General features: G+C 42.8%; 1 protein-coding gene across 1 annotated transcript in view; it reads left to right on the forward strand.

Moving 5' to 3' along the window:
• The first annotated feature begins 11,982 nt into the window (after positions 1-11,982).
• The window catches only part of CTNNBL1 (catenin beta like 1), a 169,248-nt gene continuing 160,978 nt past the window's right edge, over positions 11,983-20,252 (forward strand). Inside the window, exon 1 of the mRNA XM_019943897.3 lies at positions 11,983-12,140. Coding sequence (XP_019799456.1) covers positions 12,111-12,140 — 30 coding nt within the window. The 5' untranslated portion in view covers positions 11,983-12,110. The remainder of the gene's footprint in view (positions 12,141-20,252) is intronic.

Consider the following 20,252-nt stretch of genomic DNA (forward strand, 5'->3'; position numbering starts at 1 on the left):
TGCAGCCCAAAGCGTTCTGACTGACACAAGAAGTAAAAAGGATGCCAAGCCAGGTGGTTGTTTTCACCACTCAGGCTTGGAGCAGCTTAAGGTACAGGCTTTGCAGTCAGATGGAGACAATTCAAGTCCCAGCTTGGCTGCTACCTAGCTGTGTGACCTCGGACCAATCAGTTAATGTCTGTGAGATTCCGTTCCTGGGGAGGAGAATACTCACATCTTAGGACTTTGATGGTAAAATGAAGTAATGCACGAAAAGGGCTGCTTAGCACAAGTGCAGGGTATGTAATAACTATTTGCTATTTCGTACTGGTGCTGGCTGTTGCTATGGTCATTACTGAATTTTTTGCCTCTGTGAAAGCCTCTACGCACTCCCCGTACTCATCCAAAGACTAGACTCATCTGATCTCTGTTCGCCCAAATCCAGTTCCCATAACACTGGTGGTTATGTAGGTTTTGAGGTCTTAGAATTGCATTCCTGAATCTGGAGGAGGAGAAGGGCGGTACTGGGGTCAGGTCATGGCACTTGCTGGATCAAGACACTCTCTGGCAGGAGTTATAACAGGTGGGATTGAGGTTCTGTGGCCATAGGTCAGCCCCAGATGGACAGCATCTTCATCCCAGCCTGGGCCTTACCCAGCACATAGCCAGCAGACAACAAAGCTAAGCCCTTGGCCTGCCCCACAGTGTTTGGTTCTCTCTGGCTTGGCTTGAGCCTTCGCTTTCCCTCCTTGATCTGTTTGACTCTCTGGCTTCCCCCCGTTGCGGTTTTCATTGCTGAGAGGCACCCCTTGGACTTAATGCTGATGTCACTAGTTCCTGATGTCAAGAATATCCATTGCTATATTGGGCCTACTTTCATCCTGCCATACCTGCTCCCCTTCCCCACACCCCACCCCCGCTTCCCTCCTTCCTCTATCCATCCATATGGTTCCCGAAGGAGTGGGCATATTTTAACTTGGCTCCACCACTCTGGCCAGAGTTGATTGGATCATAGGTGGACAGTGGACTAGAGCTAAACCAATCAGAAAACTTCCATTGGATTTTTAAACCTAGAGGCAAAGCCAATCTCTTTCCAAGGTACAAGTTGTGGGATTTAGATCTGGAGGCTACAGGTAGTCATGCTTCCCATTATATGGAAGGAGTCAGGATGCAATGTGAGAGAACAAGGAAAGCAGAAATGAATGGAGAGACGGTCCTGGCAGCCTTGAGCCCATGTGCCTGATCTGCTGAGACCCAAGGGCCCACTGCCTGGCCTCAATCTGGAGTAGCCAATCTTTCTTAGATACCAGGAGCCAGCACATTCTCCTTTCTGCCTTGATCAGTTCAAGTTGAATTTCTGTCCCAATGACAAGACTGCTGCCTGACACCTTCCCAAGCCCCTGGGCTGCCCAGGGCCTGGCTTGCCCTTCACATTTCAGGGTCTCTGCCCTGAAGATGGATTTGTACAACCACCTCCTTCTTTTCATTTCCAACCTTGTCCCTGAGGCCCTGGCAGGGCTTCTGTCCTCTTACTCCACTCACTGTCCCTGGGAGGCCCCATTCACTTCTACGGCACAGCCTCGACAGCCCCAGTACACTTATAATGTCCAAACCCCTAGCTCCGTTCCAGACCCCATCTGAGCTTCAGGCTTTGAAACATGATGGAGACACATTGTTCACTGAAACAGTGGGCATCAGAATTCTTCCTGAAAACAACTATTTGGGTTGGGGAGATACCTTGATAAGCTTCCTTGGAGGCAGGTGAGCCCCCTTAGGGCATGGATGTGAGCAGGCGCTAAGATGTCAAGTGAGGTGGCTAGAAGGTGATGATATGGTTATGGGAAACTGCTGGCTAAGGGCCAAGGGGAGGAGTTTGTAATTTGGGCTAGTGAAGGGCTGGAGGAGAGAAATGAAGAGTTTGGGGGTGGGAAGGGAGAGAGAGAGAACATAACAATGTGTGAGACTAGATGCTATATTAAGGACAGAGAGAGCCCTCTCCCTCCAGTGGCATGGGGATCGCCCAACACCTTGAAAATAGGAGATTTCTTATCTGAAGGAGAGTAACATGTGATGGTTAACAGGGCATGTGCAAGGTTACATCGTTTTATCTGAATTCTGGCTACACCTGGCTGTGTGACCCTGGGCAAGTTACTTAACTCCTCTGAGCCTTGGTTCCATCAACTGTAAAATGGGAATAGAGTCGTTGTTAGGATTAAATAAGTGCTAAGCACAGTACTGGCATGTGCTGGGCCTTGAAACACCACCAACAACAAATTGAAGTTCAGAGTATCTAAGGACTTACCCAAGGTCACAGAGTCGAGCAGTATGGTGGAGGCAGGCTGCAAACCCAAGAATGCCTGATCTCAGAGGATCTGAGTTCCTCCCTGAAGGTAGCTTCATGGAGACAGAACCAAGACCAGAGCCTGCAGCTCAGGGCCGGGTTTCTGGCAGCTGACTCCTTGCTCCTGGGAGCTGGCTCAGCCAACTGTCGCTAAGAGTTGACTCTACTTCCCCCACCTTCCCTCCTCCTTACTCTCTTGGACAGTATTTCCCTGGGGCTCCCGTTACCAATTTGCAGAGCAAAGGCACGCACAGGCAGTTCAGGGGTGGTGCGAGTTCAGCGGCTCTGGTATTGTTTTTAATTCAATATTTTGTCCCTGTGCGCCAGCCTCCTTTATTGGAATGAGAACACTGTTATTGGATCCTGCCCTGAAGGAGAAAACACAGGCTTCCCCCGACGATGGCAGCTAGGTTGTTCTAGAGTCTGATGAGTCAAGGCAGGGCAAGAAGACAGCAGAGAGTTCCAGAAAATCTGATGGTTTCAAGCTGTTCTGCGACACGCACAAAATTATTAACATATGTATTCTCGACCTTTCCCCTTGCCCTCCCTTCTAGGGACGACAAAGCCCAGGAGGCAGCCTCCCCATCGCCCTCTTCCTTTTCCTGCTCATCCAGTGTATATCTTGGTCCTGCTGATTTCCCCTCCACTTTTCTCCATGCCCAGTGTCACTCAGTCCAAGCTCCAAGCATCTCCTGCCTGTACGACTGGAGTACCCATCCTGCCCTGCTGTGCTCTATGTCTTTATGATACACTGTCTTATTTGGGATCTCCCAAAAGCCTGAGATAAGAATTCAGATATACTGAGTTTATTAGGGGAGTGACTCCAGAAACCACCGGCAGGACCTCTGGGAACCAGTGAAAAACACGTAGCTCAGTTATCCCACCTGAGGAGTGAGGGAGCTGGGCATTTATCTACTAAGTCCTAGCAGGCTGAGGGCTATTCTGGAGTGGGAGGATGGGGTGGCTGTTAATTCTCTGGCACCTCTGGCACCTGCTCCACAGAGGTGCGAAGCTTGTTCCAGTGGTCAGAGCAAGGCCACTCAATTGAATTCTTGTAGATAGCACCTTCCCCAAACATGGCCTTCCCCAACTTTTTCAGATGATAGAGAAATACCTTGAAATCATCGTCCTTCCTGCAAAATATCATGAAATAGTGACAAATTAATGTTTTAAATGAGTAACTATATAATTTTGTGTGTTTTTTTTTTTAAAGGACAGCTTGGATGTTGCTTTATTTATTTATTTATTGGCTGCCCTGGGTCTTCACTGCTGCGCGCGGCCTTTCTCTAGTTGCCGCGAGCGGGGGCTACTCTTCGTTGCGGTGCGCGGGCTTCTCATTGCGGTGGCTCCTCTTGTCGTGGAGCACGGGCTCTAGGCGTGCGGGCTCAGTAGTTGTGGCTCACAGGCTTAGTTGCTCTGTGGCATGTGGGATCTTCCCAGACCAGGGATTGAACCTGTGTCCCCTGCACTGGCAGGTGGATTCTTAACCACTGGACCACCAGGGAAGTCCAATAATTTTGTGTTAAAATCAAATACCATCTTGTACTGGGCTCTGCCATAAAAAGTAGAAGCAGGTGCTGAAGTCAGAGGACATGCACTGGAGGAAAATTACCAGTGAAGGCAATTCTACCTATTAACCCTTCCCTCCATGAATCGGCCTACAACCAACAGTTCTCCACAACTGGATTTTAGAACAGCTGGGTCCAGTTCATAGAAGTATTCCACAGGAGCAAAATTTGAAAACTGCTAGATGAGCTGGTTGGAGTAGGAGGGACCAATTAATTAATGGACAAGTTTCTGTTTCCATATTTACTAGTTAGCTACTTAAAACCAGCTAGTGACCTCCCTGGAGCAAGCCAGCAGGACACTGTGTGGTTTTGTATTAGCTTCCTTTCTATCTCCATGGTATGCTCTTCTCCATGTTTTCCTTTTTTCTTATACCTTCTTTTAAGTTATGTTACCTTGCTGTGTTTTATGTATCTTCTTAAGTCACCTTAAATCCTTTCTGGAATAAGGCGGTGGTATAAACAGAAACATATAACATAAATATAAATAGAAAATGTAACAAGCTCTCTAAAAACCTATTCCTAAAATACCAACAGTGGTTATTTATCATGGAGAGAAACAGGATGATTAGAGGTGTGTTGCGGGGAGGGGAACAGTGTGCATCCAAAACGAACAGATATATGTAATTTTACAAAACCCAAGGTGTGGCATTACAAATAACTTTAATAAATAGCATGGAGATTAAAAATGGTTTTATTTTATTACCTTTATAGATACTTATATGTCTTATATATTTACTTTATTATTTACTTCTGTAATACTTGTTCAGGATAGAAATTGAGAAAATAGAAGTAAACCAAAAGAAGAAAATTAAAGCCACTCATAGCCTACTACTCAGAGAGCATCATCATTAACGTCACAAAGCCTTTGCATCTTTTTCATGTAAGATTCAGAGAAGGGGCGTGTCCCAGCATATCTAATAGGGCTTAGAGTCTGAGGGACTAAATATATATATGGATATGCATAGCTATTTTTCAAAGTAAAAATTTGAGATTTCACTCTGAGTGGAGGATTTTCTGAAACTTCTGAGGAGGTTGACATAGAGCAGTTTTTCTTAAGGTGTGTTTCCACAGATGTTCCATGAAAAATGGTTTCTGTAGTCAAATAGGCTTGGAAAACATTGAGTAAAACAGTTAAACAGGTTTTCCCCTGCAAGACTTGCTTGGAGCTTTTAATATACTAACGTGCATTGTGATCCTCTAAGAGAAGTTGTAAACTTAGCAGCTGCCCCTCCAGTAGACCTGGGGTGCGGGGCCATTCTCTGCCTTCATTGATATCTGCCAGGAATGGTCTGGGGAGTCTAATGGGTATTAATCAGATGCTCAGTTTATCAATAGGTCACAGTGGCAGTCAATGCTGGGAATGCCACTCTTTGGCACCTAACCTGCTTCAATTTTGTGTATCTATTTCTGCATAGCAAATTACTGAAAAACTCAGGAGGTTAAAATACCAAAGCATTTATTATCTCACTCTTTCTGTGGATGAGGAACTTAGGACCAGATTAGATGGACAATTCTGGCGCCCCACGTCTCATGAGGTTGCAGTGAAGATGTGAGACGCATCATCTGAAAGCTTGATTGACATTGGAGGCTCCACTTCCAAGATGGACCCAATGAGTCTCGCTTCCTGGCATCCATGCCCTGTGTAGTCCCCTCCCACGAAGAATAGTTCTGACTCGTGCAACCCACAGGATATTGCAGAAATGATGAACTATGACTTCTGAGACTAGGTCACAAAAAAACATTGTGGCTTCCACCTTGATCTCTCTTGGATCACTTGCTCTGGGGACACCAGCCATCATGGTATGAGAACACTTGGGTGGCCAAATAGATTCACGTGGTAGGGAATGGAGGTCTCTGGCCATCAGGCAGCATCAACCTGCTGGGCATGTGACTGACCCTTCTCGGAAGTGACTGACCTCCTGACTTTAATCTCAAGAGAGACCTTGACTATCCTGCTAAGCTGCTTCCAAAATTCCTGATCCACACAAACTGTGTGAGATAATTAATGTTCGTTGTTTTAAGCCACGACATTTTTAGGTAACGTGTTACACAGCAATAGATAACTAATCCACGTCCTTAGTGCTAAGGCTGGGTAATAAACAGCTGATTCAGCTCGCTGGCAAAGAGTTTGCTTACTTCCTAAGATAGAAGCGGTCTTGACCAATGTCCTTTCACTGACCCCTACTAGTGACCGCAGAAAGAATTCCCTCCAGCCCTTATTATGAAAGCCTCCGTGGAAGGTGTGACTCATGAGGCTTATTTGTGTGGGGCATTGATGAGGGGATCCCCTCAGAATTAAGTGTTTATGAGATTCATTACACTCTTACGAACCATTGTGAGTACTGGCATTCATGGCTTTTCCAGCCCTACATACTTGACTGGAGAATCCTTTTTTGTGCAATAGACGAAGTTGGTCCCTACCGGCATCCTTTCTTCCTTCTCCTTCCCTCCTAAGAGAAAGCCTCAGGAAAAGATAATCCTTTTTATTCTTTTTGATGTTATTGTGCCTGGAACTGCTGCCAACATTCTGTTGCCAGGAGAGTAATAAAATGAGCTCCCATGCACCCATCACCCAGCTTCAACAACTATCAACTCACCAATAACCCTCTCATCCATGCTTCTACCCACACCCACACCTATCCCACCTTGGATAATTTTGAAGCAAATTCCAGTCATAATATTATTTCATACATGGATTTCAGTATGTATCTTTAAAAGATTAGGACAGTGTAGTTCAATTCTATTATCATACTTCAAAAAAAAAAACCCCAAATAATTCCTTTTCATTGCATATCCCGGACTATTGAGTTCTTACTTGGCTCACGGTGTATCTAAGAACGTAAATTCTCCTTGTGTCTAATTGAGACCAGTGCCTGCTGGGAGAGATAATTACTCTTCAGCATTCAATAATCAGCTGTGCCTGGATCATAAGTGTCAGTACTGTTTGAAAGGTTAGCTGAGCCCAAATCCCTACTGTGTAGTGCATAGCCAGACAGGCTTGGATTGGAATATTGCCAATTACTTATACTACGACTGTGGGCAAGTAATAAACACTCTACATTTCAGTTTTCACTATTTAAAAACATTAGAGAGGACCTGGAGACCTGGATTTGGGGAGTGAGAGGCAGAGGGAACAGGGACTCCTCTTGAACCCCAGAAGTTGCATAATTGCATTCTGCTCTCCAGAAAAATATATCTCCCTTTCCACTGCCTACCCTGCAACTCTTCCCCTCCTCAATCAGTGCCTAAATGGAGGAGCCTGGATTTCTTCGGCACTGTCATGTGTTTCCGATCAGTCCATGGTGGCAGCGTAGGAGCTCAATATTGGTGATAAATATACTTTATGAGTGTTTTTCTGAAGATATTTTCTTAGAGACTGTTCCCACGAATAATTTACTGGGGCAATGAAAGATGGAAGAAGCGACTCTGATTACATCTTGGAGCATCTAAAGCTTGAAGTTTAAGGAAACTAGGCAGCCCACAGCTATTTAAAAATTTCTAGAAGGGATAATTCTTCCACGTAAGATCTTTTTTAAAAGGTTACAGCCCAGCAGTTGGTCTCTAGGGTGGTGCCCTTCTGCAATCTCTCTCGTGGATGCCACTCTCAAATCATCATCAATATCACATGTTTTGGGACTACGTGGTGCATAGCACATAGCTCCTCTTTTTTTTCCCTTAGTTTTTTTCAGGCATAATTTACATCACATTATGTTAGCGTTCAGTGTAATGATTCATTATCTGTATGTGCTGCAAAATGATCACCACGATGAGTCCAGGTAACATCCATCATCATACTTTGTTATAAAAATTATTTATTCTTGTGATGAGAACTTTCAAGATCCACTCTTATAGATACTTTCAAACATGCATACAGTATTATTAATTATAGCCATCATGCTATACATTACTAGCCCATGACTAATTCATTTTATAACTGGAAATGTATACCTTTTGATCCCTTTCACCCATTTTGCCCACTCCCCACCCTCTGCCTCAGGCAACCATCAATCTGTTCTCTATTTCCATTGTTTTGTTTTGTTTTAGAGTCCACATATAAGTGAAATCACATGGTATTTCTTTTTTTTCTGTCTGACTTAGCTCACTTAGCATAAACAAAGCTCTTCTGAAATTTCACTTCCTCATCTTTAAAATTGGAATAGCATTTTGTTAGGAGGGGTGAGGATTTAAAGGTATTTGATAATATTATTGCCAGGAATGTATCAATCAGTTAGTAGATTGATTGGCTTATCTATTTTTAAAATTAATGCCCATTATATAGATTAGCTGTTTAGTCATCGGAAGGGAACAGTCTTCCTTCTCAGCCTCTGATTTTTTGTTTGTTTGTTTATTTTTTGTTTTGGCTGCACCACGCAGCTTGCGGGATCTCAGTTCCCTGACCAAGGATGGAAACTGGGCACCCGTCAGTGGAAGCGCGGAGTCCTAACCACTGGACTGCCAGGGATTCCCTGGCTCATCTATTAAATCAACAACTTTAGGGACTGCCAGTTGAGTGCTAGGTGTTGTGTTAGGTTCTAAGGTTACCATGGTGAGCAATGCAGCAATATTGGCTTTCTGGAGCTTAGAATACGGAAGGGAAAACAGACCTTCACTGAGCGAAAAGAAAATAAATAGAGAAACACAAGTCCCAAGTGTTCTGAAGATAATGGTCAGGAATGTTGATGGAGAACCTTGTGGGGAGGGAGGGACTGTCATAGATCTCATAGTCAACGAAGATGCCTGTGATGTGGTGACATTAAGCTGAGACCTGAAGGATGAGGGCCCCAAGCTTCATCCCCGGGGAGGTTCCCAAGGAATTATTAATAGACCTTTCCCATCAAGATAAAATCGAAATATCTTAATGTGGTATTCAAGATCCTCCATGGTGAGGATTGCTAGATAAAATACAGGATGCCCAGCTAAATCTGGATTTCAGATAAGCAACCAAAAGCTTTCAGTATGTTACTAAATATTGCACGGGACATTATTTATACTAAAAATTTTCATTAACTGAAATTCAGACATAACTGGATGTCGTATTTTTATGTGCTAAGTGTGGCAAGTCTATGATCTTCCCCAGCCACCCTCTCCTGCCTTTCTTCCCACCATTTCCTCCACGCACCCTATGCCCTGTCCAGCTCCTTGTCTTTGCTCATGCTGTTTCTTCTGCCCAGATCCCCCGTCTTTCCCCATGTCCTATTGGCAAACTCTTCTCATCCTTTAAACCCCAGTCCAAATGGCACCTCCTCTGGGAAACCTTCCCTGGCAACTACATTATCCTTATTGCAGGATGCTCCCCAAACCTGGTTCTCATAGGGTTTTGCCTTATGATTGTATATTTTAAGGCCTGGCATCTACAAACACACAGACATGACTGAATGCCTGCTAAGGAAAGGGTATAAGGGTTGAGCTCATTTTTCCCCTCTCCACCCTCCCTCTCCCCCTATTCCCACTCAACTCCTCGTATTATTAAGGTCAAATATTGATTGAGTATTTTTCTGTGCCAGGCACCAAGCTAAGTGCTTTGCATGCAGCATCTCATATAAATTCCCCATAATCTTATGATGTAAATCCAGTTGAATCTCCATTTTGCAGGGGAGGCAATCAGGCACATAGTCACTCGCCTCTGTTTCCACATCTGTAAAATGAAAATGATAACAATATCTTGCTCATTAACATCTTCTCCCCAACTAGAGTGTGGGTTCCAAGAGGGCAGGAACTTTTCTCTTTATAAACTTCGATATTCTCAGAGCCTAGAATTGTGTCTGGCATTGAGTAGGCACTCAGTAAATACTTGTTGCATGAATGAATAAGTCACCTTACATATGAGGAGACTGCAACTTGGAGAGAGAGAAAGTAACTTGCCCAAGGGCACACAGGTAGTTGTGGTGGAACTTTGGCTAGAATCATAATCAGTGGTGTGTTGGTAAATGTTTAACAACCAGCTCTCTGAAAAACCAATAACCCTGATTTGTAGCGTATGTTGATTTCCATGATGTAAATACCCCCTCCATGGCAGATTTCAAGCAACCAACCTGATGTCAATTGGCTCGCAAATTTCCTGAAAGTTTAACCATAGGATCTTGCACGCCTGTCTTACAGGCTGGCTCCGGATACCAAGAACTAGGACATAGTTCTAAAGGGTACACAGTTCCAAAGGGTACACTCCCATCATTGGTACTCTAGCCTGCCTCCCTGAATGAGGCACAGTCTACACTCACAGCTCAGTAGGAGGGGAAAAGACACTCAAATAACTCGGTTCAAAGCAGATTGCATGGGTGATTCTTAAAAACCATAAACCCAATCACAAAACTCCCCAGCTTAAAACCTTTCAATATCTTCCTCTTAGCAGAAAATCCAATCTCCTTACCGTGACGCATGAGGCCCATTTGTGGAACCTCCCCCTGTACCAGGCACTGTATTAGGGTTTTTGTTGTAGGATATAATGGTGAACATGACATACACAGTTCCTGCTCTCATTGAGCCTATGTCCAGTAGATGAGGCTGTCAATAAACAAGTAATTAACCGTTAAGCACAGATTGAGATACATGTTCAGTAGAGGAGGTACTAGGAAAGAGAATAATGAGCAGAGTTTCCTTACTTGGACCGAAGGTGAGTAGAGGAAGATTACTCTAAGAAAGTGACATTTGAGACCTGAAGGATGAGAAAGAGTTGGTCGAGGTGTGAGGTTAGTGGCTAGGCAGAAGAGGAGAGGATTTGGCAGTTTGAGGAATAAAAGTAATTTCTGTTATCATTGGAGACAGTGGAGGTGGGATGGGGAAGATGATTATAAATATTATGATGGTCTGAATGTTTGTGTTCCCCCCAAATTCATAAACTGAAATCCTAACTCCCAAGGTGATGGTATTAGGAAGTGAGGCTTTGGGGAGGTGAGTAGGTCCTAAGGGTAGAGTCCTCATGAATGGTTTTATATAAGAGATGGGAGAAAACTCCCTCACCCCCTTCTGCCATATGAGGACACAGTGAGAAGGCATTGTCTGTGAACAGTAAAGCAGGCCCTCACCAGACAAGGAACCTGCCAGCGCCTTGATCTAGGACTTCTCAGCCCCTAGAGCTGTGAGAAATAAATTTCTGTTGTTTATAAGCTAGCCAGTGTAGTTTTTTCGTAGCAGCCTGAACAGACTAAGACAAATATCATGAACATGTAAAACAGGGGGCTAATGGCCAAGGGGGCTAAGGCAGAGGCTTAGCCCCCGTTGAAGACAGAGACTTATTTAAATCCCAGGAGCTCAGATGCACTCTGAATTGTTCTCTTCCGATGATGGGCAACTTTCTCCTACAGAAAATCTTTTTACATCTCTTGGGTAGAAACAAGATCATCCAGTTTCTGGCCTTTGCACAGATGACTAAACAGAAGTCCAGACAGGGAAGTGTGATCACCAACAGTTTTGAAGGCAGTAATAGTTATATGGACTTGGACAATACATTTTCTGAGCTAGCACTGTCCAACAGAAATACAATGGAAGCTACAAAGGGAGCTACACGTGTAACTTACATTTTCTACTACCCACATTTAAAAAAGTAAAAAGAAATGGGTGAAATTAATTTTATATTTTATTTGACCCAATATACCCCAAATATTATTTCAACATGTAATCAATAGAAGTCTTAGAAATCCGATGGGTATTTTATTTACAATTACAGCACATTTTAATTCAGACTAGCCATAGCTCAAGCCCTCAGCCACACGTGGTTAGTGGGTATAGTACTGGACAGTGCAGTTCAATGCCTCAGTTTCCTTATCTGCGAATTGAGGATAAAATGAGGGATAAAACTGCCTAGTCACTGAATGGATTATGAGAGCGCAAGGGAAACACCCTGCACGCCAGAGGCGCGCGATAAACCTTAGTTCCTTTCACCTTTTCTCTCACCGCACCGACCTCATCAAGTCTCCGCCCCCACCTCATCAAGTCTCCGCCCCCACCTCATCAAGTCTCCGCCCCCTTTCCCCGCCTCCTTCAGGCTCCGGGAGGAAGTAGTGCTGTCATCAAATGCAGCGCGCTTTACGGTAGTGTGGCCGTAAAGTCACACGTTTACCGCAGTGTGGCCGGCTCGCGCGACGCGAGCACTTTTAGCTCATTGGCTCTGCGGCCCCTGCTCAAGGCGCTTTACAGCCGTGTGGCTGGAGCCGCCCATGTGGGGACCGCGGTTTGGTCGTGAGTGCAGGGAATCAGAGTAGACGGTGTTGACTGAACCTGGAATCATGGACGTTGGCGAACTTCTGAGCTACCAGGTATGACGGACGAGGAGGGCTGGGGGGACCGTCCTCTCACCCGGGCAGGAGTCGCAGGACCAGAGTCCCTTCATCTCACTTTCTCCCACCTCAGCCCCGGGTCCCCTCACGTTTCCTGTCACCCGGGTCCTAGCCTCTGATTTCACGTAACTCCCTCGAATTTCTCCTGGGCTCTTTCAGTTTATTTCTTCCCAAGGCCCGGGCCCTTTCTCAACTAAAGGCTGGGCTCCTTCTCACCCTGCCCTGGGGCCTGGCTCACTTCAGCTATTCTGAAGGCCCCAAACTATCTTCACAACCATCCCCCTTAAACTCTCTTCTCCAGTTATTGAGTTGGTGGTCGTGGTGGGAGAGCACTGGCCCTTCTTGCATTTGAGCCCCAGCTTCTCTACTGACCGGCTCTGTGGCTTTGGGACAAGTCCTGTCGCCCTCTTCGAGCCTCAGCTTTTGTATGTATAAAGTGGAGACAGTGATAGCTACCTATTAGGTTTGTTTCAGGACTGTATCAGCCAATGGATGTGAAAGCTGATTTTAAAGTGTGGAAAGCCGGACCCATGTTAATTGCAGTTATTGACAGATGTTTGACATTCCAGCATGGGATGGGTACCTCGGAATCTTCTTCTTGTCCCACTTGCTCGGAGTACTTGTGGGGAAACAGTGGCCCAGAAGGTAGAAAGGACTTGTCCAAAGTCACTCAACAAGTAAGAGCTGGGATTAGAGATGAGATCTTTTGGCTCCCAGCTCAACGTTTTTCCCTCACCTTTGACTTCCTAAATGTTCAGTATGGTAGCCACTAGCCACATATGGCTATCGAACGCTTGAAATGGGACTAGTCTGAATTGAGAAGTACTCTAAGTGTCAAGTCACACTGGAATTTGAAGAATCAGTATTAAAAAAGTAAAATTTTTATATTGATTACATGATCCTGTCGATTACTTTGACTATTGATCATAGTGATTAATTATATATTTCACCCATTACCCATATATTAATCATATATGGGTAATGGGTGAAATAAAATATATTCAGAATAAGTTTTACCTATTCCTGTTGACTTTTTAATGTAGCTGCTGGCCTTTTTGTGTCACTACTAAAGTTACATGTATAGCATGTATAGCCTTGCATTTCCATTGGACAGCTCTGCAGTAGAGAATAATGGATTAAGAGCCATGAGTCTGAAGCCCTATGGCTTGGAATCTCTGTTTTGCTGCTAACTGGCTACTGTAACCTTGAGCAGAATACTTACCCTCTCTATGCCTCAGTTTTCTCATCTTGTAAATGGGGGCAAGAAAGTAGCTATCATATAAGTCTGTTTTGAAGCTGCTGTGAAATGTAAAGTGTTTAGCCCAATGCTTGTCAAAGAGTAAACGTTTGAAAAACGTTAGCAATTATATTCATGCAATTCCCTCAGCCGGTATACATAGAACTGACCTTGGAAACTAGACATCATGGGAAAGAACTTGTAAGCAATGGGAGGTATATAGCCAGGTGATTTCCTTTTTAAGACAGTAATAGGATGTGAAAGAAGAAAGGAAATAGGAGCGTTGTTAAATGAGTGGTTATATGCCTGTTTGGCCTACATATGAGCCCACTGACCCATAGAATATTAAAGCTAGAAGAGGTTCATTCATTTGCTCAACAAATATCTATTGAATATGTACTGCATCTACTGAGCATACAACATTGAACAAAACAGACAAGGTTCTTGCTTTTGTGGAACTTATAATCTGGTGGGGAAGTAACAAGATAAGAAAGTAAACAAATGAGAAATTCAGATCGTGGTAAGTGCTTTGAAGGATACACAGGGTATATACAGAGCTGTGCTGTTTGGTGTGGTAGCCACTGGTCACACGTTACTCTTGAACACTTGAAATGTGGCTAGTTAGAATTGAGATCCGCTACACCTGTAAAATACACACTGGATTTTCAAGATTTAGTATGAAAAAAGTGACTGTAAAATATATTAATTTTTATATTGATTCCATGCTGAAATGATAATACTTAGGATATGTTGGCTTAAAGAAAATTATTAAAATTAATATCATCTTCTTAAAAACTTTTTAAATGTGGCTACTAGAAAATTTAAAGTTACATATGTGGCTTGTTTGTGGCCCTCAATATATTTTTATTGGACAGAGCTGCTAAAGCTAACCGCTGGGAGCAGGAGACAGGACCTATTATTTTAGATAATATGGTCTAGGAAGGACTTTGAGGAACGGACATTAAAGGACCGATGGTTGAGAAGGAGCCAATCGTGAAAAGCGCAGAATAATCAAGGCAGAGGGAATGAATAGCAGGTACACAGGCTGTGAGTTGTTAAAATAGAAGCTGGTGCAGCCTGTTAGAGGATCAGGAAGAGGACTGATGTAGCTGGAACTTGGTGAATGAGCAGGGGAATGATAAGCGATAAGGTTGGAGAAGTAGGCAGATGACAGACTATGTAGGCCTTCCTGTGGGCCACGATAAGGAATTTGAATTTTATTTTGAGAAATCTTACAGATAACCTCATTCTGCCCACATATTTATAAATGAAAAGTGAACTCCATTTCGGTAAGGGACGTCCCTGAGGTTGTGGGCCAAGGTAGTGACAAGAGTCGAAACCAGAATCCTGATCTTATTTCCAGCTCTGTTCATTCCCCACGTGCGCTACTCACGCACTTTTCTGTCTGTAAGATCAGTGCCCACTTTTCCTGTTCCTAAAAGATGGTACAGTCTAGAATCTAGTCCATAATAAATGCTCCCATCCTCTTGTAGAAAGTCATGAGGATTACCTGAGTTAATGGACGCAAAAGCTCTTTGAAAACTAACTTTTCATAGACGTGAAAGATGCATTGCATGCCTGCATCATTTCTCTAAATCCTTATAACAACGCTATGAAGAAGGTACTGTTTTAAATCCCTGTTGTACAGATGGGGGAACTGAGGTACAAAAAAGTGCCTGCCTCAGAGTTGGAGTTCCTAACCACTGTGCTGTGCTGAACTAAAGTGCTTTCAGATATGTTCTTACATTAATTCTCAGCATGCCCTTTGAGGTAGGTGGCATGCCTATTTTATAGAAAAGGAAACTCAAGCTAGAGAGGTCAGTTACCAGCCCAAGATGAAACAGCCAGTAAGGAGCAGAGCCAGAACTGGAACCAACCGAATACCCAAATCTAGTTTTCCAATTTTAAAAACTTTTAAAGTTGAAGTATGGTATATGTATAGAAGAATGCATAAATCTTAAGTGCTTTTGATTATACTTGTCATTTACAAAGTAGACTCGATATGACCACTAAAGTTCATTTCTCAGGGACAAAGGTGGTCTGATTTGAACATCCCCACCCCCGGAGTTTGATTCAGTAAGTCTCCCATGGGACCTTAGAATTTGCATTTCTAACAAGATTCCAGGTGATGCTTAAGCTGCTGGTCCAGGGACCACACTTTGAGACCCACCCCTGGTCTAGAATGATCTACATTCCTCTTAAAATCTTCTCTGAGACATTCACCTCCCTTCTCATGGCCATTAGTTCACAGTATTTTGAGCTTAAGTTATACTTTGCCCCTGCCATCTCAGATATTGAGAGCAAATCACTTAATCTTTCTGGGCCTCAGTTTCCTTATATGCCTAATGAGGGGAGGTAAGTTTCTCTGAGGTCCCTTCTAGCTTTAAAATTCTGTGATACTGATTATTTAGGCGAAGAGCTCCAGAGATTTCAAGGGCTAAGAAAAGCTTGATGCAGAAGAATGAATTGGGGCTGAAAATCTGGGAGATTTGAGTTTTAATCCTACCTTTATCATTATTTATCTGGGTGATTCAGGATAAGTCACTTCCCTTCTCTGTACATCATTTTTTTAATCACTGTAAAATGAGGAGATTGAGCTATATGACTTCTGGTTCTTTCTTTTCCTAAAATTCAGAGACTAAGGTAAATAAAGAAAATATGTAATGCCAAAAATGTTTATTAAAAGTATTTGACGTTTTTTTGGATGCCTTCTAAATTTCACTTTTGGAGCAACTTGGTGGGAAGATTCCAATTTTCTGCTGAGATTGGTTCTTCTAGTAATAGAGTTAGGCAGCAAGTGCCTCAGTATATGCCTTATATCCTTGACATATGTTAACTATTCATTTGAAAAGACAGGAGAATTACAATGTGGACAGGTGGTGGTGGAAAAAGTCTTAAAGAGGAAACCAGTTATGTTCCCAATATGGAAATGTACTTTTTTGATGCCTTCGGGCTTAGACATCTCATCAAGAAGTGTGCCCAGCAGTTCCTTGGCTGAGAAGTTTCTGCTGCGTAGGCACGTATATGAACTCCAGGGCATTCTCATTAATACTGATTCCACAGATGTCTGGAAAAAGTTCTTACCTTTGAAGTTTTGCAATAAAGAATTCACATTTAGTGCAGTTTGGCTCATTGGGAATGACTTATTTTGTGACATGAGAAGTATTCTCTTTGAGGCAGATTGGGGTCAGGGACCCTTGGTTTTGGCAATATTGCAGACACCCACTCCTCTTGTCACCTATCAGTCAGTAATATAGCATTTCCTTGGATTGCAGGGGCTTATTGGAATCTATAATCTTTCTCCTTTTCCCTTCTTATTTCTTTCTTTTGAAGTAAAAAATTTTAATGACAATAATCTGACAGGAATAGTATTAAAGTATTCAAGAAAAGGGAAACTACTACCCTAATCCAATAAAATATTTTTATATTCCCACAGTCCTTATGTATTTTGCATGGCTATAACCATTGTATACACACTGTTTTGTGTTCTGTGCTTTAATTTAACATTGCCAGAAATATTTTGTGTTTCTACATAGTCTTCATGTTGTTTTTAATGTTTACATACTTTTTGCTCAAGTGACAGACCAACCATTTTTCCCTAAATTGCTCCTCTATAATCGAGTACTTAGGTGGTTTCCAGATTTTGTTCTTGGAGATAATATTGCAGTGAACTTCTTTATTCATGTGGCATTTTTCCCCTCACATCTGTCGTTAGTAATCATCACGTGCCATCATCTCCTGTGCGAAGTATTGCATGGGCTAAAATGATTAAGATATGGTCTTGGACCTTAAAGAATTCATAGTTAAGGAGCGAGACAGACCTTTCAACAGCTAACTGTATGAATAAAGTATTATGGGAGTACAATGGAAGGAACGATTGGATGTGCCTGGAGAGGGGATGTATTGCTGGGAATGGATTTGGTTTGGTCATTGAGGAAAAGGAGATGACATTGGAATCTCAGCCCTGATGAATGAATAGAAATTCTGTGGGTACTGAAGGAGGCTGAGGAGAGTCATTCTTGACTAGGATTAGTGACAGCAAAAGCATGGGAGTGAAATGTTCAGAGCATTGAGTGAATGGAGCGGAGTGGCAGGAGATGATGGGGTTGCCTCCGCTGCAGGTATGTCAGGCAATACACAGTGCTCATGTGGAAGTAATCCTTTATCAGTTTACAGTGCTAACAATAGTGTGTGTTCCAATTTTACTGCCATCTCGATACTACAAGTTGCCATAATTTAATTTTTTCTCATTAATATAGTAGGTATATAAAGTGTTAGTTCATTTGCTTTAATAAGCATTTTTCCCTTGCATGTGTTTATTGTTTGTACTTCTTATTATCTGCTTTTTTTTCTTAGGGTTGTGTTGTAGCTTATAACTGAGCTTTTCTGTTCTGTTTTTTTGTCGATGGTGTGTGTATAAGAAACATTATTGGAAGCCTGGACACTTGTGCTCAAATATATCTTTCATTCTTTGGTAGCCCCATTTTACCTCTAACTCTGCGAATATTGTCATAATCATGATGTCACTTTACAGCATCATGAAATAGGCTCTTTTGGCATGACGGTTTAGACTAGTGCTTTCTGAAGTTACTTATTGTTAGTGGGACTATAAGTAACAAATAAATTGCTATTCTTATTGATATTCCCACTTCAGGGTGTTTTCTGTTTCATCTTCTGAGTGACATTTTTTCTTAAGTTCACTTCCTCCCTTTGCAACCTTATCTTCTCTTTTTCCCGTGATGAGTTCTTTTCTTACTCGCAAAATACATTGTATTTATGTGCCCCCTTGCACCCTAGGCAGTGAACTGAGAGGCAGGGACCAGCACCTAGAGAGTGTCTCTCTGCTAGTTGATGCCTAATAAATCATTGTTTAATGATTGAGTGCATGAACCAGTATGTGCCTTCAAATATGCTCTTTTGGAAAGCTTTTGTTCTAATATCTTGTCTGCTTGCTGGCTTGTATCTCTTTGCTTTCATGTTAGACTTCAAGAAAGTTGGATTCAAATCCGTTACCTCAGTTACTGAATTGTCCTTCCCTGTGCTGTACAGAGGACCTTGTTGTGTATCTATTTTATATATAATAGTTTGTATCTGCTAATCCCAAACTTCTTATTTATCCCTTCCCCACACCCTTTCCCCTTTGGTAACCATAAATTTGTTTTCTATGTCTGTGAGTCTGTTTCTGTTTTGTAAATAAGTTCATTTGTATCATATTTTATATTCTACATATAAGTGATATAGTATTGTCTTTGATTTACTTCACTTAGTATGATAACCTCTAGAGCCTCATTTTTTTTTTAACATCTTTCTTGGAGTATAATTGCTTTACAATGGTGTGTTAGTTTCTGCTTTATAACAAAGTGAATCAGCTATACATATACATATATCCCCATATCTCCTTCTTGCGTCTCCCTCCCACCCTTCCTGTCCCACCCCTCTAGGTGGTCACAAAGCACCGAGCTGATCTCCCTGTGCTATGCGGCGGCTTCCCACTAGCTATCTATGTTACATTTGGTAGTGTATATATGTCCGTGCCACTCTCTCACTTCGTCCCAGCTTACCCTTCCCCCTCCCTGTGTCCTCAAATCCATTCTCTTCGTCTGCGTCTTTATTCTTGTGCTGCCCCTAGGTTCTTCAGAACCTTTTTTTTTTTTTTTAGATTCCATATATATGTGTTAGCATACAGTATTTGTTTTTCTCTTTCTGACTTACTTCACTCTGCATGACAGAGTCTCTAGGTCTATCCACCTCACTACAAATAACTCAATTACATTTCTCTTTATGCCTGAGTAATATTCCGTTGTATATATGTGCCACATCTTCTTTACCCATTCATCTGTCAGTGGACACTTAGGTTGCTTCCATGTCCTGACTATTGTAAATAGAGCTGCAATGAACATTGTGGTACATGACTCTTTTTAAATTATGGTTTTCTCAGGGTATATGCCCAGTAGTGGGATTGCTGGGTCGTATTATAGTTCTATTTTTAGTGTTTTTTTTTGTTTTTTTTTTTTTGCGGTACGCAGGCCTCTAACTGTTGTGGCCTCTCCCGTTGCGGAGCACAGGCTCCGGACACGCAGGCTCAGTGGCCATGGCTCACGGGCCCAGCCGCTCCGCAGCATGGGGGATCTTCCCAGACCGGGGCGCGAACCCGTTTCCCCTGCATCAGCAGGTGGACTCTCAACCACTGCACCACCAGGGAAGCCCTATTTTTAGTTTTTTAAGGAACCTCCATACTGTTCTCCATAGTGGCTCTATCAACTTACATTCCCACCAACAGTGCAAGAGGGTTCCCTTCTCTCCACACCCTCTCCAGCATTTGTTGTTTGTAGATTTTTTGATAATGGCCATTCTGACTAGTGTGAGGTGATACCTCATTGTAGTTTTGATTTGCATTTCTCTAATGATTAGTGATGTTGAGCATCCTTTCATGTGTTTGTTTAGAGCCTCTTCACTAGAATTTTATTCTATAACCTGGTTCCTCATCTTAGAGGAATCATCCATTCTTTTGTCTTTCAGCATCTTTATGTAAACTCTTAGCTCACTAGTCCTGATTTAGGTTTCATGTGACTACTGAACATTCTGACCGTATGCTCTGGTATAATTCTCTGCATCTCTCCACCCGCCCCCTTATCACCTACCCCCAATTCTGCTTTTTAGTCAAGGGTGTAGCTGTCCAGCAGACTTGAAAAAAGCCCTGGAGCTAGTTCTCAAAGATGAAGGGGCTTAAAGTTGAAAGGCAAAGTTCTTTTCCTCATGGAAAATACAAACTCTTGAGCAAAGGGCTAGCTCTTTTCTCAGGAGTCAGGAGGGTGTTAGGATCTGAAAATGCATAAGTCACAGTTCTTGCTCTC

The sequence above is a fragment of the Tursiops truncatus genome, chromosome 15 (genome assembly GCF_011762595.2).
Source record: "Tursiops truncatus isolate mTurTru1 chromosome 15, mTurTru1.mat.Y, whole genome shotgun sequence".
NCBI classification, from domain to species: Eukaryota; Metazoa; Chordata; class Mammalia; order Artiodactyla; family Delphinidae; genus Tursiops; species Tursiops truncatus.